Here is a 26,320-nt window from a genome sequence, read left to right as displayed (position 1 = left end):
GCTTTCTGCTGCTAATTAACAGAGAAGACACCTTGATAAAAGGCCTATTTATGAAGTCTAAAAAAGGGTTAAAAAATACAAACACTTTCTTTCCCCTCATATTTTCAATTCTTGGTCTTGTTGACTGACCAGCAACTGCCATGACTGTTTATAGAATACTGTTACTTGCTATTCTGAACAGCATGATCGTTTATTTGCTTGAATTCTAGTCAGTGGGAGAAATGGTGGTTTCTGACTCACCCTTAAGTGCCTCCTCTGAAAGATTATACAACTCCTTTGGGTACAGAAATTGCCAGCCACACCACCATCTTCTCACTGTCCTCCAGGCCTGCGGTTTGCACCAGCAGTGAAAACAAGTACATGAACATGCCCTCCTTGCTGAATGTGTTCTCATTTTCAGAAGTAGATTGCAATGGTGTTCACTTGGCCCTACACAAAGCTGGGACAAGTGCTTTATTTCTGCATGATCTTATCTGTAACAGCTCAAGTATGAGACACATCACTGTTAAAGAAGCTTTATCTTGCATTATTTCCCTCCATTTTCCCTATGCATTTAAGTGTAAAGGTTGCTTAACTTGGACTTGTGGGTTCTTATCTACATAACTGGCCTCTGTGTACAACATTAACAAGACAGTGATGATTTAACCATCAGTGTCTTTGGCAATTGAAAATATCAGCTCTCCATAGGGTGATGACTACTATGTTATGTATGAAACTGAGAAATGAGGAGGACTTTGAAGAATTTCTCATGCACAAATGACTAATGAACTACTTGCTTTCCAAGATTTTTTTATTTTTTTTTTCCCCCCTGAAAGTATTACTTGTGACACACATGATACTTGGAAGATGGTGACTATTTCATAGTGGGTTGATTAAATGGTTAACTTTTTTGGAGTAATTGGAATATATAGAGATTGGAGTTGGACGGTTGCCCTCAGAAGGGCAACAAAGCTGGTGAGGGGTCTGGAACACAAATTTTATGGGGAGAGGCTCAAGGAACTGGGACTGTTCAGTCTGGAAAAGAGGAGGGCCAGGAAAGACTTTATTTATTGCTCTCAGCAACTCCCTGAAAGGAGGTTGTGGTGAGGTGATGGTTGGTCTTGACTCCCAGGTAACAGGAACAGGTCTAGAAGGAGTGCCCTATGATTGTGCCAGGGGAGGTTCAGGTTGTATATTAGGAAAAATTTATTATCTGAAAGAGCAGTAAGTTATTAGAATAGGCTGTCCAGGGAGGTGGTGGAGACTCAGTCCCTGGAGGTGTTTAAGGAAAGGGTAGATGTAGTACTTAGGGGCATGGTTTAATGGGCAATATTAGAGGTAGGTGGACAGTCTGACTAGATGATCATAGAGGTCTTACCCAACCTTAATGATCCTATGACTCTATGATATAACTTTGAGATAGATGAAAAAGTTACTGTACTATGAGTACTGAGCATGTAAGTTTTTTTTATATTTTGAAATACTCAGGTGAAATGGGAACACAGGTTTTGAAACAATTATACAAAAACAAAGATTTTTAATCCACGGTGAACTATTTTTATGTGGTACTATAGCAACATAGTTATTCCAAGTAATTTATCATTAAACTCATAGTTGCCTGTCATATCTTATTCTATTAACAAAACAGAATTTTTTAAATAGAAAGCAAATCTTTCTGATTTCAAGAACAGAAAGAGTATGTTACTATCACATAAAATATATGCAGCACTGAAGTTGTATAGGCCTCATTAAAGAGCCTACCATACAGTTAAAGAAAAAAACGTCAATTTATTCAAAAGGAAATGTTTAAATTAGATTTAACCTTGTACCTTCAAACTGGGAAATAAGACCATCAGAATACTTAGGTTCACCACAAGGAATGCAATATGGTTGTAAAACCAGATCTCAACACATTTTCATTAAGATCTGTTTATTAAACATCCAAGACTTTAATCTTTCAGACATTAAGGGAAACAGAAGTTCACTGTGTAACGCCACTGGATCACCGAAAGAAAACACATTTGTCTGTTTCTCCTAATTCTCTCCTGCCAAATGAAAAGACATGTGCTAAGCTGTACTGGAACACATCATTTCCTTTACCAGTCACAGCCTCTGTGAAAGTGACTCTCATTTAAAGCACAGGTGACCTTACATCAGCACCTCACTCTGCTATGAGATACTCATCATCCCAGGATGACTCAACCTCCTCAAACCCCTGATGTATTATTGTGAATCTCCTGAAAAAAATGTCACAATCTTTATGATCAGGAAAAACAAACAAACAAACAAACAAAAAGGGAATAAAGGGAAAAGAAACCATTTGTTCAGCCTTCCCTCCTTCTTTTGGTACTCCTCTAACAAAATGGAGTAACCATCCCATGCAGTACCTTCCTGAATTGTTAGGAATTAACGAGCTGCTAATGTCCAAAACCTGCCACATTCTAACTTCTGATTGGCTGAAATATGGTCATTAAAGAGAGGTAATTAATGCCAGATTGCATAGACAATGCTAACAAACAAACAAAACAACCCTAAACCTGTTTTCCTCCTGCCACAAACAGTGAAACAAACAACACTGACATAACGGCAGCTTTCAAAGGCCAGTTGCAGCTCTGCAGCAGCACCTCAGTTAATGAGTGTATAGAAAAGGATCCATCTGAAGAAGAAGAAAGTGAAACTCAACAGCCTTTCAGGCACATGAAACTAGCTTGGGGAAAACTCTGAGACGGTGGCAGCTACTTAAGAAGAAAATTCAGCTGAAAATTCATGTACAAAGAAAGAGTTCGGTTCAAAATTTCAGTAATATGTTTCCCCCTTGTCATTTACTGCTCGGATTTTGAAAACTGGAATGTAGATTTCTCCGACTGATCATTATAGAGTGATCATGACCATAAATTGTTGCTTAAGTTTTCTGTCAGTCCCTGTAACTTCAGTCATGATGAGGTAATACAACTTATTTTAAATGTCATGGATTTAGTTAGAATTTAACAGTCTGTAAAATTTATATCACCATTTTCAATGTCAGCAAATGCCTCAGAATACAATGTTGAAAAAACAGCAGCAGCAGTTATGATAATATTATAATAATTATGATAATATTATTAGCATAAGTAACATTAATTTCCATTGACCAAGTACAGCCCCTTTCTTTTTATCTTTTTAAAATCAGTGGCTTATGATGAGCAGCGTCTTCACTGAATGAAACTCCTAACAAGCTAGTTTGACAGTTAGCATAATTTACTTTGTTAAAATATCTGAAAGCAAACATATTTGACAAAATATTAAGAATACAGTACACTTTCACACAAAGGATTGCTGTCAGGCTCTTTGTATGCAGTGTAAAAAGGAAATATTCTATGTTGTGCTTTAGATTTGTAATAAGTCATTGTGATAAGGTTAACACTTCAACACAGAACAACATAGAAATAAGCACACCCAAAGATGAAAATTACTTTGCTTATGTTGCTGTATTAGAATTTTATTTGCTAAAGGGTGAAAACAGATTTGCAAGATTCACAGTTAACTTAAAACAATAGTTTTAAACCTTTTATTCCTAGCCCTGTCTGCCTTCAGGAAGGAAAGAACATCTGGTTATTTAAGGAACACAATATGTTCACATTTTCTATGACTTTTGTTTCTAATTGGGTTTTTTAATTTTTTTTTTATTTGAACAACTTTAGTTAGAACTATGTTTTTTAATCACTTTATATTTTTCTGCTGCCCTATCTCTGTATATCTACTTCTTAATTTTGCAGATTTTGCTTTGAAAATTAACAGTACTCAATGGTTTAGATACGTGAAAAAAATTGTAAAAATATTGTGGAATATTAAACATACAGACACACGCCTTCAGAAAAAAGCCTTGCTTTCTTTTCTCGTTTCACACAAAGCTATTTACAAAATCCGATTTTTTCATGAGCAGCTCTATTTTAAGATTTGAAAAGAGTGTAATTTCACAGAACTAACTTTCATATAAATAACTGAGGTAATAATTTGTTCAAAGAGCAGAGATGTGAAACAAATACTCTGATAAGTAGGTTAATAATATCACCCTTTCTAAAGATACCAATGTTGATTTGAGGTTTTCATTAATTGAGATTAAATTCAATTGTTCTACATTGATCCATACTCAAAGCTATTAAATCAGTATCTTTCAGCCCACCTATCAAAGACAGGTGTGTGTACTTGGTTCCAGCTATTACAGAACTCTGTATCTCCCTTCAATGGCTCTAGAATATATCAGGGATGTAGAACTGGGTCCACTAAGTCAAAAACAGAGCTGTTGTAAAGAGCCAAGCACAAATGACTTTTCATACTACTGTTATTACTGGATAATGCTAAGACTTCTGCTGAAGTCTGATTTCACAGAGGGTCAGAAAGTGCTATTTGTTTATCTGTAAGTAAAAATATAGCCTAGTTTTCTTTTGATAATTAGTTTTTCTCCTAGTGAGGGTTGCAGTGAAATACAGCAAACAAAAAATGCTGGGTTCATCAAGACACAGCTGACCTTTCCTGATAATCTACAAGGCAAGTAAGTGAGGTGAAGTTTTTCTGAAGAAAACAGAAGTAGAAACAAATAATGGAAGATATCAGAAGAGCAATCTCTGATTACCTCCAGAATCAGAATTTATGGATGGGAAGGCCGTATCACGTCTGTATGAACTACTTCACAACCTATGAGAGAATTACTTCTCAAGAACCTTTCAGTCTTATATTTGTGTCATCAACCTCTCTTAGTCCAGACGCCCCCATCTTCCCCTCAGTGAGATTATCTGGCATTTACCCATCTGCAAAAATAATCCCAAAGATAAAATTTACTAACAGGTCTTTAAAAGGCAGATTAATGTTTGCAACTATCCATTTCTCTGCTGCTTTCCCTGCCTAGCTGTGAATCAGAGCTCCAAGTGGCAGAGAGCAAACTTGTCTCAGATATTTGGAATGACACTAAATACACTTGTTATGTTCAACAAATAATGAAATAAGCCACTGGACTATTGCAACAATATCCCACTTCACACATTAAAAACCAAGCAAAATCACGGAAGAAATGCAATATAGAACAATTCAGCTCTGGCTCAAAACATGGAAATTGCACCGAACTAAATGTAATTTCCCATTAGAAGCTAGAAGTTGGTGATGGAGAAATGCACAGGAAAACATCAAAGGAGGATGAAAAATCATTAAGCTATGAATTTGCTAATCATCGCTTACAAGTTACACTACTGACTAAAATCTCCTTGTCTTTTCTTCCAATCTACTTTTATCTGCTCAGGGAATTAAGGCAAACTGAATTATCTTTATGTGGAGAGGAAAAAAAAGTTATTCTAATTTTCCCACTTACACTGGTACATAATCTCTGTATTGATTTTAGACTCCTACAGCATCCATGATGTCTTGTTGAATCTTCCCATTCATTCTCTCTAATGAAAAATTTTGACAGACTGGGAAAATAAGTTTATAAGTAGGTCTTGGACCACACAGAATAACAAGCCACAGTGAGCAGACTCCCATTTCAGAAATATGTTGGGCTGAACCAGCATATGCTTAGAGAGACATAAGTGAAACCTTAAATTACATCTAGAAAAAGATAAAAAACAAACGAACAACAATAAAACATCAGGTACTTGTTACTGCATTAGAAATATACTTCCTTTTCTGACCAGGAGGTAATTTTTCATGTAGAGAAATCCTTTTGAATAGAAAACCTTCCTTCCTTACTAAAGGAAGTCCAAGCTTGTTAATATAGCCTCAACCCAAAAACCCAATGTAAAATGAGAAGCAGCTACGAATTCCTTTAGGCTCACTATTCTGTGGAAATCCTAGCTTTCTAATCTTTTGAGTATTTCCCAAGCAGCTACGTACAGCTCAGAAAGAAGGAACATTTGCACGAAAGAGTGTTAAGGGCTTATTCACCTGTCTGAAGGTGAATCTATCTGAAAGACACAATAAAACCCTACACCCATCATTTCTCTGAAAAGGATTTTAGGCACATATGAGAACGCAAATTATTAGGACACCAAGGCCTTATGAGCCTGACAACTTCACTTTGCTTCAGACAGAAGAATGAGAAGCAGAACAGTGATCAAGTTTCATAGGATGCTGGTGGCTTACTTTGGTCCATTTTGCTTGTTGTATAGCTTGTATACTGCCTAGGATGGTTTGGAAGACAGTTGACTAATTAGTAATTTTTTCTTTCTTTTAACATATCCCTTTGTCAAACAACAGATTACATATGGATTGAGCTTGATATCTCAGCACAATTCCCCCCCCCCCCCCCCCCCACCATGTCTTTTCTCTATAAAATAGTTCTATCATCTTGTTTTGCTCATAGAGTACTTAAATAAATGTTGGCAGTTTGATTTCACAGACTGCTGCCCAAATCTTAAGAAAAATTCTTGAGATCTAACATTACAAACTTTCTTACACACTTAAAAGATGATTTACTTCTCGTCATGAAAGAAATCTTTGCCCGTGAGGAATGAAGAAAACAGCTGTAAAGAATGCAGCTGTAAAGAAAGCTGATTTCTGCAAAAAACTGATACAGAAACAAAGAGGCAATTTTTTTTTCTTAATCCACAAAAGTGTAAACACTGGTATTGAATGAAATTTTGCAGAAAACAGCCAGAGTGCAGAAGCACTGAATTTTTCACTTTCAAAGGTGACTTGAATCAGGAGATGAGGGAAATCAAACTTTACACTGGCAGCCTACTAATGGTACGTGCTCAAAGACAGTTCAAAACCAGTAGCACAAATTCTGCTGTCTGCCCAAAACCTGAATATTGAAGAGAATATTGAATGCAGATTTTCCTCAAACACTTTATCTACTATATTGTGGATACAGAACATGTATGATAACCATATATATACACACGCCCTTCTAAATCAGCAAGAAGTTAATGTATTTTGTAATATAGTTGAGTGTATAAAAAACTTTAAATATATAAATTTATATCTTTATTTATATCTTTATTTCTGTGAATCTTTTCAGCTTGTTAACAGTAAATTCTCATTTTTACTTGAAAGTCGTCACATAACATATACTGTATGTGGGGAGTGTTTTAAGGATTAACAGTGATTCATCTGTAGACATCTCAAGAAAAAGGTTTTACAGTTACTAGGCTTAATATATAAAATACTAATTTCCTTCGAAAATGTACTTTACAATGAAATATATTTGTGCAGAATACCAAGCAAAGCAGCATAAACATCTGAACTTAACTGAGCTGCATTAATAGGACAGAATTCTTTTAGGAGTAAAGAAACTTTATTGCATCCTTGTTTATCAGCCCCTTTCTTCAGCTAGTCAGGGAAGAAAGAACTTGAAACTATAGTCAACCCACGACAATGTAAGTTGTTATTAACGACATAGCATTTGGAATATTCTATTACAGAGATTCATTTCCCGTGTTTACAAATACAGCCTCTCACCTTTGGATCACGAAGGAAAAGTGCTCTTAGGATAAGGGAGTGAACGTCTCCAATGGGAGGATAATGCATCAGAAGTCCCAGACAGGTCTGATAATTACTTGATATCACTACAGTGAAAGAGAAAAAAGTAAAATATCACTATGTTATTTCCTGTAAGTTCATTACAGTCCAAACGTAGCTGCCTTTTCCCACATGAAGACTCTCAGAATGCAAGCAGAGCTTGGACTAAAAAAATGATACTCTTACCAAGCCACTTGACTACACTTAATCCAATATCATTAGAGTAAAAAAAATGCATTACCATTAAACCTACCACTGACAATATTTCATAGACCTTTATATTAGGATTCACTTTCAGGTTTAGGTGCCTAAACTTAGACACTTCTATGTGAGGTGTGCACTGAAACTCAGCCAGAGCCAGTGGAGATGAGGGAAATACTGTCAGTGAAGGTACAAAACCCAAAGTGGACACAGGTTTTTCAGCCACTCACTTGTGAATGTTTTATCCAAAGGAGTTAATATGTGAGGTAAACTTTATTTCCAGTCCTGCTTATATGATAACATTTCTCCATTCTGACAATTCTTTGCTGAAATAGCTTTTATCATTTTCTTATGTACATAGACAGGTATATGCACTCACACATGTAAATGCACATTCATATGCAAATATAAACTGAGGTAAACAACTCCCTGTTTTCTAGTAAATCAAAAAACTTTTTATGGAATATTAAGTACAAAGGGAAAAGGTTAGATTTGCATTTCAGAAATGCATAGAAAGAAAATTCACTGTTAACTTTAGGTAGAATTTTTTACTTGTTTGGAAATTTTGAGGAAGTTGATTTTATATGAAGTATATTCTATACGGTTCTTTGCTTGTCACTGTCATCTTCTGTTTCTTTCTTTCTTTTCTTTTATTTTTTTTTCTCCTCCAAATCAATCTCATTATGAGTGCAATTATTAAAGACATCTTTACAGGCAGGTCTGTGTAAACTACTTCATTTCTTTTGCACCATCTAAATCCAGGCAATCCATCTGCCACAGCTGTCAAAGCAATGCCTGTTACTGGTGCTTGCACTGTGCGATATAAAGACAGACTCAAACGCTAATAATTATAATGAAATTCTTAACAAACTACTATTCTGAGAACTTTAGCTGTAACAAGAAATACTTCTAATCAGGCTTCCACACCAGAAAAGATCCTTGCAAACACAGACTTATTTTGAATCAGTAAAAGGCAAAATAAATGATTGTTCTGTGGACAGAGAGATTTAAATGCTTTACATTTTTTTCTTTCATGTGAATAAGCCTCATATCCTCCCGTACCTTTCCTCCCTCAACAAGAGGATTATGGGGGAAAGATGCAGGACTGGGCAAAATGAATAATTATAATCTGTGTAGGGAACCACTTTATCATCTTCATTTCCGTTGCTGATCCGACAGCTTGTAATTTCATACATCTGCTTTCATTTGTAAAGCACTCACTTATCCTACTCATTCTTTATCTGTTCTGCCTGTTCTTTTCCTATCCTTTGTTTTTCTTGTTCATATTCAGGTACCTGTTTTTTTTTTTTTTTTTCCTTCTTGAAGTCACAGAGCTGGCATAATGAACACAGCACAATGGTCTCAGTCAGAGATCTTTCAGAGGAGCATAATACCAGCACCGCATATTACATAACCAATCCAATTCTCACGTGTAAATCAAATTTCAGATACCGTACTGCCGTTATGATTATACCTTTTTACCAAAGCAAATAAAAATACTGACAATGGATAGCAAATTATATGTACTTTTATAAATGATAGGTATTAAAACCAACACATTTCTGTTTCGTGCATATCAGTATGTGTTCTATTTTGCAGTGGAAAATTGATTAAAATTATTCTTCCTTTATTTCTCCTGGAAGAGTTATTTGCTGTCTAACTGATACAAAGAAAAGTAAATATTAAATAAATCTGATTTCTTTTAACAGCGCAGACTTGAACCCTGACAAAAAACTGATATTTTCAAGCAGAAGGCACTTACTCTAACTAATCATTTTTTGAAATGTAGTACAGAGAAACAACTGAATAATTAATAAAAATCAAACTGTTCAGTCATGACCTTAGTCCCCTATGCTCCCTAAAAGTTTAGTTTTAAAATGAATCCCTGCCATCACAGCTATGTTTAAAAAACTCAGACCTTAATGAGGAAGGCCTGATAACTTTTATATATAAGTATTTTCTCACACATTCAGCTGTCCCTTTTTTATGTAGAAACTGTTATAGAAGAGAACATTGTTGCCAGTGTTCTATTTGCTGGACAATCTTGGGTTAAAGGGATTAATTTACTTAAACACCTCTTCATATCTTTTGTTTCAAGAGTGAGCTCCCTTTGGCTTTTAATGCCAAAGAAAGCAGCAATTTTCTTAAAAATGATGCAGAGAATAGCAGATGAAATCCCAAGTCCCCCTTTTCTGTAAATGAAGAGTTAAAAGGATTTCTAAGAATCAAACCCACTAGGAAGTTTCTAGAGGAAGAGTCTACAATACCAATTTCTCCTGTCTCGGCAGTAGCTGTATGGTGCTATTGCACAAGGCTGAAAGACCATCCACTACTTTGTCATATAGGCTTGATGCTTGCCTCTCTGTTCTTGTCCTTCACTCATCACCTTTGCAAGAGTCACACCTGGATCTGACTCATAGTGTGAAAACCAGTTATCACTTTGCAAAAGAATAATGTGAGTGGTATTTCTAGGGAAAGCAGCAGAGAAACTCCTGTGATAGAAAAAACAACCTTATTGCCTTTTGATTAATACTTGTTATGCAGTGCCCAGAGGAACATTAAGTTGCTTTCTCTTCTGTTTTAGATGTGCATGACTTTTCTCTATTGGTCCAATAACCATTACTGGATGCAAGCACCAGTAAAAAAAGTGGAAAACTAACTGTACCTGTCCTCAATCAAGCCCTAATTTCCTGCCACCTGTCATTTGTTCAGAGTTTCACATCTGATGCTGCCAATCCTGTATGAAGATGACTTCCTAACCCAGGAATGCTGTGACTACTTTCCCCTGCTGCATCGCGCATTGCTATGTTCTATTTAGTAGCCCTAAATTGAGTTAAACATAGATTATGCGAACATCTTGCACTATAACAAAAATAACAAATCAACTCCTCTAAGAAGAGGCTACGGCTCCTTTATTTCTCTTAAAATATTCAGGGTGCTTTTAGGTAAGAAAAAATATATGCTAATAATGCTCATAACTAGTCTTTCTTATCAAGTGGGAACTTGATAAAAGTATCCTTATTCAAACACTCATGAGTCAAAATTAGATCCCTGTGTAATAATAGTAAATAATACACAAAACGTAGACAGGCCTTCCAGGTGTGTACCTTTTTATCCATCTTGAAGGGAAGGTAAGTATATAAACTACACACACTTTCTTTGCACTGAGCCTTCCCTTCCATTGTGATCTGATGAACAACCGTTCAAATTCAGTCCATGTCAGTGAAAAATTAGTAACACCGTCATTGTTCAGATTTGACAGATTTTTAAACAAAAGGTTTTTATTTTTATTTTTTTCCCCATAACTTTTTTTTCCACAGAATCCCAGAAAATCATTTATTAAAACTCACTGATAGTTTGATACACGACTATACACTTGGTTTATGAGGATTACCACTGCACGAATAAAGCTATGTGTTAATACAGATGTTAAACTGAACAGAGGTGTTTACAGAATGGCTGTATACATCACTTCGTTGTATCGGTAGTCTTTAAAACGACCAAGTCATTTCAACTATGTTTTGTATACGCACAGTAATCAAGCAATCAAAACGTTACACTCATTAAATAATACATAACTTGCATAACATAATTTTAAAATATAATGATAATAATATGAAATATATAGCAGATAAGCTACTTTCTTAAAACCACGTCCTTGTTAATACAATAAGAAAACCAAAAAAGATCCAGCAGTTCCTACACAAGCTACTCCTTCCCAGTCCAAAACGTGCTGCTATAAAAGCATCTGCATCACTTTTAAACTCTTAAATGCTTTCAGTAATTTTTTATTATTATTGCTTATGTTTTCTTAGTATTTGTATTATTATTTTCATTGTTTCAGTGTTTTTAAATTGAAAGTTTCCAGATGGTTTATTTACGGAAGATCAATATCATGGAGGATTTTGAGCTAACATTTCCTTTCAGTAAATGAAGTTGTTAGAAACATATTTGAAAATGAACTCTACCTCAGCTCAAATATTAATATCAATAAGAGGGAAGACAGAAACAAAAATCTTTTACAGATAGGCAAGGAAAGCTGTTTTTTATAAAACCATGAAACCTCTGAGTTTGAAGTTAACAATATATTCAACTTCACAGCACTTCTGATGGAGCATTTTGTTTGCCCATCCTACTAAGCTTAGAGTAACTGATTAAGTCCAACTGTGGAAAGAAACGTACTTCATTTTGGCTGTCCTGATGAGATACCTTTGCCTACCATCCAAGCAAATGTACTCAGTGTTAAAGCTATTTACTACTTTATTATTAAAGCTGGGATTTCAGAGAAAAGAGGAAGACTGATTTCATACAGATACCTGAAATACATTTTTACCTCACTTTTTTAGTTACTTCATACCAACACTTGCGTGTCAGAACGACAAAGCAAAACAAAACAAGTCCAAAACAATCTTCTCTCCCCTAGGAGAGACAGAGTGCTTACAAATATATTTCTAAAGTGTTTTTAAAGAGAAATGATGGCACAAAACAAAATGCTGATGTTAAGAAATATCTTTACATGTATCAGCACCATATATCTACGCCAAAATTTTAAGGACTATTTCAGTATACTGTGTAAAACAGACTGAAATTTCAGACCATACAGATTTGGAATTAGAGAATCCTGAAACAGAACCGTTTGTTTTGAAATCTCTCTGCTGAATTAAACAACGACTTTTAGAGGAACGTAAGGCAGCTCTATATGCTGAATGTTTATTAAAAAGCAACCAAATAACCCACATGAAGTTCTGTGGCAGGCAATGAAATGACAGTACGATGTGTAAAGTACATGCATGTTAAATTTTCAAGATTGGGCCCTAAAATAGGAACCACAGAAGCTGAAAACTTTATGTGTCCTAGAATACAAAATTGTGTCAAATATGTGACCTTGTTAGAAGCTAAAACTTACAGATTGTATATAATTAACACTGAACAGCATGCTAAAGAATTCATATATTTAATGACAGACATGCATCTGACTACAAAACACATACTTTGCTGTGGCAAAACTCATATATAGAATCTTCTGCAAAATATGATGAGGCATAAATAAAAATCTTTTAAATAAGCATTATATATCTTCTTCCTCCCATTCACAGTTACATAAACTAGTGACATTTTTGGGATTTTCCTTTAACCCAACTTCATGTTTTTTTTGCTCATCAGCTGCCCTTAAGGACTTCATCTTAGCACATAATTTCACGTATAATGAAATAAAATGAAAGCATCAGTTTTTTTGAAGACACCACTCTAGCATAGAATAGATGTATTTTGTAATTGTTACTCATCTTTGCATGCACATTTCCTCCAAGATATAACTTGGAAAATTATGAGTCATTGCCTTATGAATTTTCACAGAACAGCAAAAGATGCATTTCCAGCATCAGAAGCTTTACTCAATTCATCATCTTTGTCAGAAGGTGGAGCTCTATACATACCTGAGTCACTTCCCGCATATACAGCCTGCAACTCCATAGAAAAACATAGAACTACTCAGAAAACAAACCTGCATTTAACTCTCAGATACAATTTGTTTCGTAAATACAGCAGACTGCATCCGAAAACAAATGGTTCCTCTCATGGCATCCAAAAGGATTTTTAGCTTGTTAAAAAAATTACAACGAAATTTAGCATTTCTTGAGCCCCATTTTTTCAGTGAAAAATGGGTTGGTATTCTTAAAAGATCATGAGAAAAGTGATACTTACAGGCATCTCTTATATATAACAACATGGCTACAAAAATGTAGTCAACTAAATTCAGGGTGATGCTATCAGCAAAAAGAGCATCCCAGACAACAAGAAGGTCCTGGAGTGGGAATTCACGTCCAAAGAGGAGCCTTACCCACCGCCTGAAAAACAGAAAAGATGTGAGTTATACCCTTCCGTTCTGACAAATATTGGGAAGGCAGTATGTATACCACAGGATCAACTATAACCAAAGCTTTTTACCAGCAAATTTTGCAAATTTTGAAGGTCTATGAGAATTACTTACCTAATTGTCTTTTTGGAAATGTTATTGTATCTACATCAAGGGAAGCAATACGTTACCAACTGTACTGGTTTACTGATTACTATTACGTAGGTTTACCTGAAAAGAAAGATTATACTAATCCTACATACTGTATTTTTGAGCAATTGATGTGATACTCATTGAAGATGGAAGTGAGACCATGTTATGCAAGAATGGCCTGGAACAGGGAAGCTGGGTGAAGCCAGTGGTTTATAAAAGCCATGAAAAGCCCTGGCAAGTGAGAGTCAGTTGAAGGCAGATGACAAACAGCAATGAAAATGGATCAGGCCACACTTGCTCTGAAGAGCCTTCATCCCTGTTTGTGAAAGCAGTGTTTGCAGCTCCATGAAAAATATGCCACAGATTCTTATTTTATTTTTTTTTAATTAAATATCATTTAAATTTAATGCAGATTTAGCGAAAATTTTCAAGTACACTACAGCATTAACTCCTGATAATACCTCTGCTGTTTTCACACATAGAAACAAGTGAAAATCTATCATATTAAGGCAACATTTGCTTGAGACTGGAACACTGAGATGCAGAAGAAAATTTCTAAGGCTTTCTCATTCCCAGTTCTGGCCCTCACACTGACCTACATGCTGACCTTGAGATGGGCACTTCGCTTCCCTATTCCAAAACAGAACCACTACTTTGGTATCTTTTTAGCTAGTAAGAATTATCCAAGGTTGCAATTGTGAAAGCTGAGAAAGAATTAGTACATCAATCCTAGAATAATTATTACAAAATGGACTTAAAAATAATGAATTACGTTTATAGCTGGGATATGCAAATCACTACTCATGCAGAATCTGTTTCTTCAGTGACAAAAAAAAGACTGATTGTGAATTTATGCTAGGCAAATTGAGTCATTCTATAAAATTCACAAAACTTTCCAAAAAGGCAACTGGAAATTTCATCAAGATTAGTTTCACTCGTAAGGATTTGTGTTTAACCACTTTTGTACCAGAACTTGTTTCAAGGCATTTGTTATTCTTTTTTGTTTGTTTGTTTGTTTTTATTCCAGTGATAAAAGTTCACTGCTGCACAAATGAGTTTCAACATGTCAGGTGAGTGACAATCTGCATTATCTTACAACAGAAATCAATAGCCACTGTTCTGTTAACTGAGGTTTTGTTCATTCAAACTATTGTACGCTCTGTTGCAAGAACTGTATATATAAGCCATAAAAATGCCCATGTTACACATATAGAGACCTCTGCACAGATTACTATTCCCCGAATGTTCCCTTTTAAAAGTGAATTTGTTTTCAAAAAAACCAGTCTCATCTAATTGTAAGGTCTTGTAACTTCTCCTATCACTGTAATTATAACAGCCACAATATTAGCTATGACAAAACCAAATCCCTGGTAGTTTCTTCTCTGATCAAACCCTTTTTCTAGAAAGATAAATTTTCAGGCTGCAGAAAGCAAAGACAGAAGACCTGTTAACAAAATTCAGGGCTTATCTAGCACGAGGGCTGCTCTGAAATTAATGCATCTGATTTAATCATGTTGGCCCACGACATCAGTTGATGTTGGTGGTATGACAGTAGAGGTGGAATCTTCTCACCATTATTCCCTTGCATTTTGCAACAGATTGCAGCAGAGGGGCAGTGTGACAGAACAGCGTCTGGCATGGAAGTGCATATGAAGCAAAGGTGTGGAATTGAAATCCTCCATGAAGAAAAATATGGCACCCGTTGACATTCATTGATTAATGTTTATGGAGATCAAACAGTGGATGTGAGTACAGTGAAGCACTGGGTGATGTGTTTCAGCAGTGGCAACAGCGGGTCACTGCTGCTGGTGCAAATTTTTATAAAGCATGGCAAGCAGGCTCTTCTTCACTGATGGTGAAAATGTACAGCTAATGGTGATGATTGTGTTGAAAAACAGTGCTTTGTAGCTTAGAATTAGCTTTATCAAATAGTGTTATTGTACTCTTTGTGTCTGCTGTATTTGCCATGGGAATAAATACAGGCATTGCTTCTGGAGTGACCTGTGTACATTTAATACCATGTTAGCTCTAACGGGGATTTTACCACATGGCAGCATGTTACCCTACAGAGTCTAGCCTACAGGAGACTATTACCCTATGGTGACACAAACATTACCAAAACACTGTGTGAAGCCTATTGCTTGCATTAACAACTGCTCCCACCTGTAAAACCACAACATTAATGTTAAACAAACTGTTAGGAACGGAATTACAGCTAAGATTGAAGCGTTCGAGCTGACTTTGCCTGCAACTACCCAGACCTCATGCAGAAGCTTTGCTAACCGTCTAATACACTTCAAGGGAAAAAATACACCACGGTGTAATGGGATTTGTTATTAGTCTTTTATTAGAAATCTCTTTTGCTTCTTTACTACTTCATTATGCAGTGTTAATCGTTTGTAGATGCAGGTTTATTCTGCTCAAGCAGAAGTCATTCCTTTTTTTTTTCTCCTGCTTTTACACTTTCTCCTGGGAAAATTAATTCTCAGTCCCCAGAGGTATCATGTTTCACAGATGTAGGCTGCTGAAGAACAACTGGACTTCCTTTTGCAACCATAATATTATCGTTAATTATTTGAATACTCCTGTCCTAAAGGGAGCATGCAACTCATACTGTTCTAAATGCATATGTACTAATTGCTCTCTTATTTTCTTTAGCAGTGTTTAGCTCTTAGCATCAATAAACCAAGGACTGTATTGGCTATGAACCACGCTGTCACAGGACTTCAGTCAGCTTTTATATTCTGAAAAAAGGTTCTTATTTCCTTAAAGTAAATGTCCATACTGAAAAGCTGTCTTTCAAATGAGCACATTTCCACTGCTTTTACAAATATTTACAGAGAATTTCAGAAACACTTAAAAAAACTGCATTGGACATGAAAATCTTCTTTTTTTTTTTTCTTGAGATGGCTGTCTGTGGTTTAATTATTATTCTGTCCTGTTAATCTTGCCTTACATCTGTTACACCTGCAGACTGTGAGGCTCACGATAGTATATCTTTTATTGCGTGCTATTGTGCAATAATTCATATTTTACCAGGCACCCTTAGCCATTAAAATCTGCACAAGCACAGATTCTTTAAAGCCAATAATATACCAAGGTACTACCACCTACACTGTAGCATATGTAACCGTATCTTCTGCTTTTAATTTCTATATAATTAAAACAATATTCTCAAGACATCAGTAATTGCTGGCAATAGATAATGATTCATTAATGATCTTACATACAGAAAAACCAGGAGAAAATTGTGCTCTAGTAAAGCCATTAAATAAGGCAATGATCCAGCTTTACCAGCTTTAACTAAAACCACAACCATACTGACTGGGACTTATCAGACTATTCTCCAAGCATTGATAAAATTAACTTATTTTAACTACAGACAGCTTTACTGCTGCATATTCATAGCTGGCTATTTTCTCTGTCTTTTTGGAGAGAATTCTTATAAATAAAAAAGAAAAAAATGGTTCCACACAAGGCGTTGCAGAGAGCTTAGGAGTGTTTATAAGGACAAAACCCGGGGGTTGGACTCGATGATCTCTAAGGTCCCTTACAACCTGCATGAGACTGTGATATTGTGATACTGTGAAAACAGCACCAGGAAATCAGTAGGAGTCTGATAAACCACTGTGTCAGGAGAGGCCAGGCATGGCCTGGGACATGGAGCACACACTGCAGCTGCTCCTCATCCATTCTGTGGATACTTGGGAATGATTCTGTGCAGAACCCATGATTTGTCAATAAGCTGCCTAAAAACTTCTACTGTAAGAATCTGTTTTCAGCCAGATATGCTTCTGTTAAGCTTAGCCTTCAGCACAATTCTCATCCCAATCCTCTGCTCAGGGCTTGATTTTTTTTTAATTCATTGATACTTTTCATTAGAAGAAGGTAACAAAAATAATTCTTCCCTTGCTAATTTTTTCTTTTTCTCCAAATGTTTGTTAAGATCTGAAGTGAAAGTATTAAAGTCTCTGGTATTTCCTTTTACTGTGCGTATTAAAAAAAAAGAAGCCTACATTTGATGGCTCCTTGGTACTTAGCTCATACAGCTCAACTTTTCACAGAGCATGTTCTCTTCCTAGCCCTCACCACTGACCCACCTGTGCAGAATTCACCCCCCTCTGCACCCCAGTGCCCTGTGTAGGAAATGGTGCTGGTGTGTGCTGTCCCCTGCAGCTGGCACCACTCAATGCCGTGCCTGGATGAGGTTGCTGCCATCTGATTTCCACTGCCTGCAAGCTGCAAGGTTCACTACTGGATGTCCTCTAGAGAAAGGGAGGGTCAGTTCAGATTTTGCAGGACATCTTAATTTTCATTACAAGTTTTGCTGCCTTCTTTAAATAAGACAATTAATTAATTGGATCAAGTATTGAAAAGAACACCTTCTTATCAAAACTAAGCATTCAAGAGCCAAAATTGACACCAGTTGTTTACTGACTGAGAAAATTACACGTAGGCTCTGTCTCTTTAAGCTCTGACGTGAATTATGATCAAGCAAACATTTGTAGCCATCACAATTTACTATGTAAAGTCATGGTCAATAATTTAGGAGAAAGTGTAGCAGCACAGACTTTGGCTGTGATCTGCTTTTATAAAAATAAGACATGGAGAAAGGATGAGGAGCAACAGTGTTCAAAAGGATTTAAAAATCTAAGGAGAATCAAGAATTTAATAGTTCAGTGCCAGGCAATGAGAACCACTCTGGGCAGAGCCAGTAACTCTGCTCTGTGGTCAGACACCTGCATTTCCCACCTGAGGACTCCTGTATGGGAAGCTGGGCAGGCTGTGTTAGCAGCAGGCCAGTCATCTGCTACAGAGCCTCTGCGGCTGCAGTGGGGCTGGGAGCGCTTGTATGGACAAGAACAGCAATCATAGCTGCAAATGCACAGTAAAAGCGCCCTCGACAGAGAACATTTGATACCAGAAATGGTCCCTGGTTTGCTGTTTGCCAATGAGAACCCGAAGGGAGAGGGGTAAGTTCAATCAAGGGATGAAATTTTGATGTCAGGAGGTTTCCTTTCTTTTAATGTCACAGAGGGGATCAACCAAGACAAGTTTTAGAAGCTCCTCAGCCTACAACTGTTACACCATTCACTGCTCCAACAATCTTTCTTCTTTCTTAGTAAAACTGAGAACAATTGCAATACACTCACTTGCAGGAATGTGCTTAATGAAAAATATGCCATTGCATCTTTAAGCAGCAATGCTTTAAACTGCTAGGAATATGCTGCGATAAAAGCACTGAACCTATTAGCCTGCTATGGGTAGATTTCTGTTCTAGTACCTAACTAACTTTAGGCGACCTGTTTTGTCACGAGTGCTGTCCCAGTTTGCTGTACAGCATTCTTTCTGGGAGCTTCTCCATGCAAGTCTGTGGGAATCCACTTAACGCTGATGAATGATGCATTTTGCTCCTTCACACGGCCATTCCAATGTGCATGTTTCTCCATGCCGAGTGTCATGTCATTGTCCAGTGATGCCTCAGTGAGAAGTAACTTGCTTAAAGCAAGCATTTTTACAAAGAAAAGTATCAATGGCTACAATCACTACAATCGATTCCAGATTTCAAACTTCTCCTGAATGTCCCTATTCCACAGTTAACTGAGTGGTAACTGAGTAAATGGAAACAGTCTAAATGGAAAAAAACTAATACTAAAAAAGGCTGTCCTACTAAGAATTATGCCAGCAGCATTGCTCTCTCAGATTTCTGTACATTAGCTTTTTTGCACTCTAATACAACTATCTTCAGTATTTTCCTGAGCAGAATTAGACAAGTAACATACAAAATGATGCAGCAAAAATGCATTTATAATATACACCAAAAGACTTCCATAAGCAGCCAGCCATTCCCCAATAGGCCCTAGAGGCCTCATAATCAAATATAAAAATAACACTTACTAGTACCCAGATATCTGGTCCTTTTCCACACTTGAATCTTGTTTGCACAGTGTTCCAAAATTCTGGATATATACTATATAATTTTGTATCAGTGACTGTTTGATAAAGGTAGGAATTCAGAATAACGAATGTTCAAATCTTGGGTTGCAAATGTATTTGACTGATCTTGGTCTAAAACTCCAATAAAAATGACTGACTCAAACAATGCTTAAGATTATATGAAAATAGCTTACCTTCTCTTTATTAAAAGGACAACTTTCTTTTATTTTTTTATTTTTCTCTAGGACAGTTCTAATTTTCCTGCATATTCAAATTCTTTTTAAATAGGTAGTTCTATTTTCAGGTTTTGTTGATGGTGGTCAATTTCTGGTAAAGCTTGGACCTAAATTTATTTGTAAAAGTAATTAACAATAACATATTTTAAGAACAGTGGCTGCTTTCATTATCAGTCCTAACATCTATAAGCTTTAGCTTGCTATATGGTGTTGGTTAGGTTATAGATACTTCTTTCCACAGTTTAAGAGGCAGTTTAAGACTGCAGATCTGTGGAACAGAACAGTAAAAATACCCTCTCTCATTAACTTGTTAAATGATTTAAAAAATGCTTTGATTAGGATCAGAGAGAAGACTGCAACGGGCTTCGTATAACACTAGAAACTTCAGAAACGGAGCTAAGAACTTGAATGTGAAAAGAAAAAAACAGAAACAGTTGTCCACTTTCTCAGAGAGAAAAATGGATGATTTGCATTATGTCAGTGTTTAACAAAACTCTTTGCAGTGGGAGGAGAGAACACCATTGCTTAGTTTCTCCTAAACCCAATGTAAAACAATTTCAGTATTTCACATACACAACACCTGTCTTTGTATAAGCACTAAAGACATCACATCAAGTTACTGGGATATAACAGTCATTACTGGGGAGGATGAATAAAACTGTCCTATGCCAGGAGTTACCTGCAGCAGGAGGGACCATAATAATAATAGTAGTTTCTGCCATTATTAATTTTTTAAAAAGACGTAAGAGCTGGACATTTGTCAAGGTTCCTTGGTCAAGTTTGTTGTCAAGTGGACAACACATATCAAAGAACAAGGTTACTCATCTATTTTTCAAATATCGGGCAGAAAACCGTTGTAACAACACTAAGGATTCAGCTGCCACACTATGATTCATTTAAGAATTATCTGGGTTAACCTGTGATTTTATTCAGTGTAAAGACACTGAAAAACACTACTGTGTTTTTGCAAAATGACTAAATTTTTTAACAGCTTGGGCAATGCCCAGATTTAAAAAGCAAGGTTTAGTATGAAAAAGTTATAGTGATAAACTAGAACGACCATAAGGGGCAGTAAGAAAACCTTTTGAAGTCAGAAACAAAGTATTAAGTGCAAGGACTCTGGGACTTCATCTCTGATAAAGACGTAATTTAATGACTAATACGCACTCAGAAGAGAAAAATCTAAGAACATGAAGATGTGCCTACTGAATTCTTACTGCTCTTGTATCTGTGTAATTCAAACCTACAGCACTAAGTACTAATGATACATGTACAATTTGTTTGGAAAATCGCTGCAGAGTAGCAAAAACATTTTCTTTTTTTAACAAAAATAATTACAGGTGAATGATTTTAAACACTATTTGCTGCAATAAAGCTATTGAAACAAAAGAGGCACTTCTAAATTAGTGAAGTTCCTACTGATATCAGCTATTAGCAATTAGGAACTCCAACCCCCAAGTTTTCCATCTTTAAACAGCGATGATTAAATTCGGTTTTAGAGTGAAGAAATTATATTAGAATAACAACTCTCAGTGTTCTAATTGAAGCACAGTTCTTAAGATGATAAAATAAATTTGCTAATGGCTTTATCCATTGATTCAAGATGCATGCAGTAGCTTTAAAAGATACACAAATCCTTTTGTACACTCTCTTCAGAATAGGAATACTGCAATGTTTCATTGACCCATAATGGTAATTGTCCCAGAGTTAGTATTTGTCTCTGTAGAATCTACTTGAACAAGATGTCATCTAAAAACTGTTTATTTTAATGTAGGAGGAGGAGGGAGAATTTTTTAATAACTTTAAAGTAAACAAGAAAGTAGTGATAAAACATTATCAAGTTTCTGTTTTTCTGAGAATATTTAAAAAAATGCCTTTTTGTCCATTAAAAAATGACATCTACAACTGAATCACCTTTCTGTAACTCTGCATTGCAATGTTATAACAGATGAACTTTTTTTCTGGTATGCTAAGTAAAAATCACAATAAAACTTCCAGGAGACAAAACTTCTTTTAATTCTTCATTAGCTATCTGCCTATGAAAAACAGGCTGTATTCAAGCTAACAAGGCAATATACTTCTGACAAACACCAGTTTATCAATTCATAAGAGCCTTTCTTTCCTTCTAATTCTACTTATATTTAAATAATCTCTGTGCATCCAGAATCTTGTTTGCATATTTCTATGAACGACTGGAGTACCCAGCTTTACAGCAACTCTGCAGATGAAGCAACTCTTAGAAATTCCACATTTGGAGCTAAAGCCTGCAACGGCCAGATCACCTCCATGGCAGCCCTCAGTGAAGGAAGAACTAGGGTTCTTCTCCTTCTTCTCATTATGGTGTAAGATACATTTCAGTGACTCTTTCCTTTTGAGAATCAAAAATATACCTAAAATTGACAGAATTCTCACCTACTGCCCAAACTGTGGACTTACTTATACATATATCTTTGTAATTAAGTACAGAACATTTCCAAATCTCTTGGTGGCTTTCCACTGCAAAGAAGAAATTTATTTATTTTTTGAAATGAGGAGAGAAGATTTATATCATTACTGAATACAATATTATATCTATTGTACGCTCTAAAACTAAATTAAGAAGCTGTTCAGAGGCCAGGCATGAAGCAGTCCATTTCAATCTATTAGTCTAGCTAAATGCCTTCATATATCCAACAAAGGGAGTCATCATCATCAATCTGCCAGTTTTAGTGACCAGTCAACTACATATTGATATGTGCACTGAGGAAAAACAAGCATTTTTTTCCTGTTGCCATACCTCTGAACGTAAGAACTGAGTGAGGCTATTCCAAGAGGCAGCATAAAAAATGTTGATTTAGCTGCTTAACATAAATAAAAGAATTAGAATCGACACTTTATTTATAATCTTAGTTCAGAGGCAGAATATAAGTTTGGAGCCTGATTCCATTATCAAGGCAAATAAGAACACGGTAGTTATTTTCGGTGTAGCTGTTTATATCTAGCAATACTGATATATTAAGACACAGGTACAACCCAGTTTTTCCCACTTAAAAACAAACAAACAAAAAAAAAAGCAAAAAAAGTTTTCATTTTATACACATATATCAAAGTTTGCTAACTTCTTTTGCCTTGAAGTTTATGGTATCATTACCAAAGCCTTCTTTTCATCTAAACAGTTAAAAAATGCACAACATATTTCAGGATATTTTATCCTTTTCATACATACTCCAAAAAAGTAATTTTACGTATTAGCTACAAGAATAAGAATTCCAATATTTGTAAAGCAAAGTACCTACGGCTGGTGGAGTTCTGTGTTGTGTAGCTGTGTTCGTATGGAGACACTGCATCTTTTAAGAGGTGCACAAGGGGCTTAGTGGTCTCATTCAGCTACCTATGTGACCCTACGGAAGGCTTGCTAGCAGTAAAACACTCTGGTGGCAAACTGCTAATTCATTAATTAACTATAGTATTTTCTGGAAAGGAAAGCATTAAACAACACTGCACAGAAAGTGCAATTGTGGTTGTTCCACATCCCTGTCTGCAGTATGTGTGGCAGAGGCAAGCAATGCCTACGCTGTTTCTAATTATTCCAATTATCATGGCACACTATGAAAACTTGATTAATAACACTGAAGATATTGTTGTGGCAATTAGCCATATGGTTGAGGGACTTTATTCTGTCACGATTTAGCCATTAGCATCTACTTATGTTTGTCAGAACAGTGCATCCGTGACAAGTTGAAGTTCCGCTCACCTTGCCGAGTCCCCTGTGAGCAACACTAGAGAACTGTTTATTCCTGGGAGCCCCTCGCCTGAGTAAATTTTTCATGTGGCATCCGGTCTGACTGGGGACAAATGTCAAGTAGCTTATGCGACGACCCATCAAGCCAGGCTCGCTCTGCAGAAGGCTCCTAGCAAATAGCTTGTCAAAGCAGGCTTCTTTCAGAGGAGGATTTGACCAGTAAAATTAGTGTCAAATGACTTGTACTGGATGTTTTCAATGGTTAACCGTTCAGACAGCACACACCTTTCCTTATTTACACATGATGAGATGTTCTATTATGATTTTACACACCTATGAGTTACATATTACTGCATGCTTGAAATGTATAGCTAGAAGCAGAGGGACCACAGGGCAGTGCTGCTGACACTCTGGTCAGCTGAACTGACAGGTACATAAGATAACAATTTCATGAGCTGCCTTCTTACAGTACAAATTACATGTTAAAAACAGTGCTTATTTTAACAGTCCTTTCGTTCTGTAGCCAGAATATTGTCTCGAAATGTCTCTCTAATGCACAAGGAAAAGCTTTAAACATTTACTAATAACAGAAGGCTGCCTTTATTCTTCCAGAAAGAATAGCAGCAGTCTTACCGTTCCTCTAACACTTCTTGCAAATCAGTGAGTGCAAATGTGTTTGCATCAGTGCATCACTCAAAATCAAAATGTTTACAATCAAAGACAACTTCAAACTTGACTACTTGTCCACAGTTAGGATGCAACAAGTTAGTCCTTATTGAAAAGAAGGAAAATATAGGAAGCACTATAGAATTAGCATCTGCTGCAGAGGGGGGCTCTAAATCAATGCTGCTCCAAAAGTAATGCCTCTTATTTTATTATGATGGTCTACAACTGATGCATATTAACCCATTTGAAACAACAGACATCTCAAAATCTGATTTGACCTCTGCTGTCCTCTTTATCCTTTGAAATGTTTCCTTCAAACTATATTTTAACTTATTTCTGAAGTGAAATATTTTTCTGAAGCTACAACTACTCAATGCTGATGAAAGAGGCATACAAAGGACATTTCAGAATAGTTTTTTGGCAGCATTAAATGGACTTGACATCCTAATCCTCTGCCTTTTCCTGTGATTGGCAAATGCAGACAGGAGAAGTGTCCATCTCATAGCGCAGAGGTGAACAACTGCTCATTGGAAGGATTTCCACCAATGCAAGTAGGTTCGCTCTTCAGCAGACTGCTGCTGAGTTTCTAAAGAAACACAGACAGGGGGGGGGAGAGATGTGATCAGAAGCACAATGGATGATACCTGAGTCAAGGTATGAAAAGGAGGGGCTGGAGGATAGCTGTTATCTAAAGGCTTATATATGAGCTGACCATACTCTTCTCTGTTCCAAAAGGATGATGCTACAACATTACTGGAAGGTAGGAAGCTAGAAACATGCCCACTGTTACAACAATTCTGGTGGAGCCACATGCATTTGTCTGTTAAACTAAGGATCATCACATGCAACATAACATCTAGTGCTGGAGAACAGCTGCCAGACTGACTATTTCCTTCAGTTTATGGGAACAGAGAGGTGCTCTTATGGCTGAACTCACTGATTCTTGATAATTTCAACATTTCCTCTAGGCACACCTTCTCTACTGGATTCTTGCTCCTGATTGCTTGGGATGTGATACTTTATTTGAAGGAAATGATGCTATTGAGTATTTAGTTGGCTGTGACAGGTAGAATGCATACTCTGAGGGGTTGCATCTATCTCTGTCAGCTGAACCAGGCTGTGAAAATACTTGCCAACTATCATTAGCAACTTTCTTACTTTCTCTATCTCGTCTCAGATAGAATTCCACGTGCTTAGAGATATGATTCCATGCCTGCTTTTAAAGGGTCACTGATACCAATCATTTATGGATTTTACTTTCATACAGAAAAGGATCCATTCATAGAAAGTTTAGCAAACTTCTGTTGTCCAAAGCAAACTGACTCAGCAAGAGCTCTGACTTGGATTAAGGAATTTAAAAATAACTTTCAGCTGTGGGCTATACTTGTGGCATTATCTTTTATTTATTTGTTTGTTTATTTACTTATTTCCTGTTACAAGCTCCCTGCTTGAGATTTATTATATTCGCATAATTTTCAGACTGATTATCTGATACTACTTCAACCCAGAGCAATAACCTTAACTAAAAACTGGCTTTTCAATATGGTAGATCTACTTTAGAACTGAAAAAAGGCTTGTGCTCATGAAAGCCTGCATACTTTTTCAATCATAATAGTTAATTCTGTAAAGATTTTGTCACTATTTACACATCTTGTTTTACTATGCCATCGGCCAGTTACTTCATTATCTGCTGTATGATATGAGTACGTAGTGGTCTGAGTAAATAAAGTATGTATCTTCAGGTACAAATTTCCTGCATTTGTTCAGTAATCCCAACCAAGTGATGAAAATATGTGTAGTACTATGATCTCAGAGAAATCCACGAGGTACTGACGGCAAATCTTATTAAGGTCCAATGTTAAATTTATTTTAAAATACATTTCTATTGTTGGAGTCAAACAAGATGTCTACCGATGCTGAACTTGCACTACTGACATACTCTCATTGCCTTAAATATCTTGCTACACAAAGAGACTTGTCACATCTTTTAGGTGATAAACTTTCTCTAACCCAGCTGGAATTTACACAAGGCAAAATAGTTCACTTAAAAAAAACAAACAAAGAAAAACATACCCCTCTTGTATA

At 36.2% G+C, this 26,320-nt stretch overlaps 1 protein-coding gene across 13 annotated transcripts in view; it reads right to left on the bottom strand.

Annotated features, from left to right (window-relative positions):
* TBC1D5 (TBC1 domain family member 5) overlaps window positions 1-26,320 on the bottom strand; it is a 283,840-nt gene that overhangs the window by 62,134 nt on the left and 195,386 nt on the right. For 11 of the 13 annotated variants that reach the window (XM_085538429.1, XM_085538430.1, XM_015853783.3 and 8 more), the window contains 2 exons: window positions 13,372-13,514; window positions 7,408-7,514 (listed from right to left, as the gene is read on the bottom strand). In XM_085538429.1, the coding sequence (XP_085394555.1) occupies window positions 7,408-7,514; window positions 13,372-13,514 (250 nt within the window). Of the gene's footprint in view, window positions 1-3,827; window positions 4,767-7,407; window positions 7,515-13,371; window positions 13,515-26,320 lie in introns of those variants that run through there. The other 2 variants (XM_085538434.1, XM_085538432.1) reach the window with 2 other exon arrangements.

This window comes from Coturnix japonica, chromosome 2 (assembly GCF_054131305.1).
Source record: "Coturnix japonica strain WE chromosome 2, WE-NBRP24, whole genome shotgun sequence".
Lineage (NCBI taxonomy): Eukaryota > Metazoa > Chordata > Aves > Galliformes > Phasianidae > Coturnix > Coturnix japonica.
Note: the sequence above shows the minus strand (reverse complement) of the source record. Positions and strands in the feature narration are given on the sequence as shown.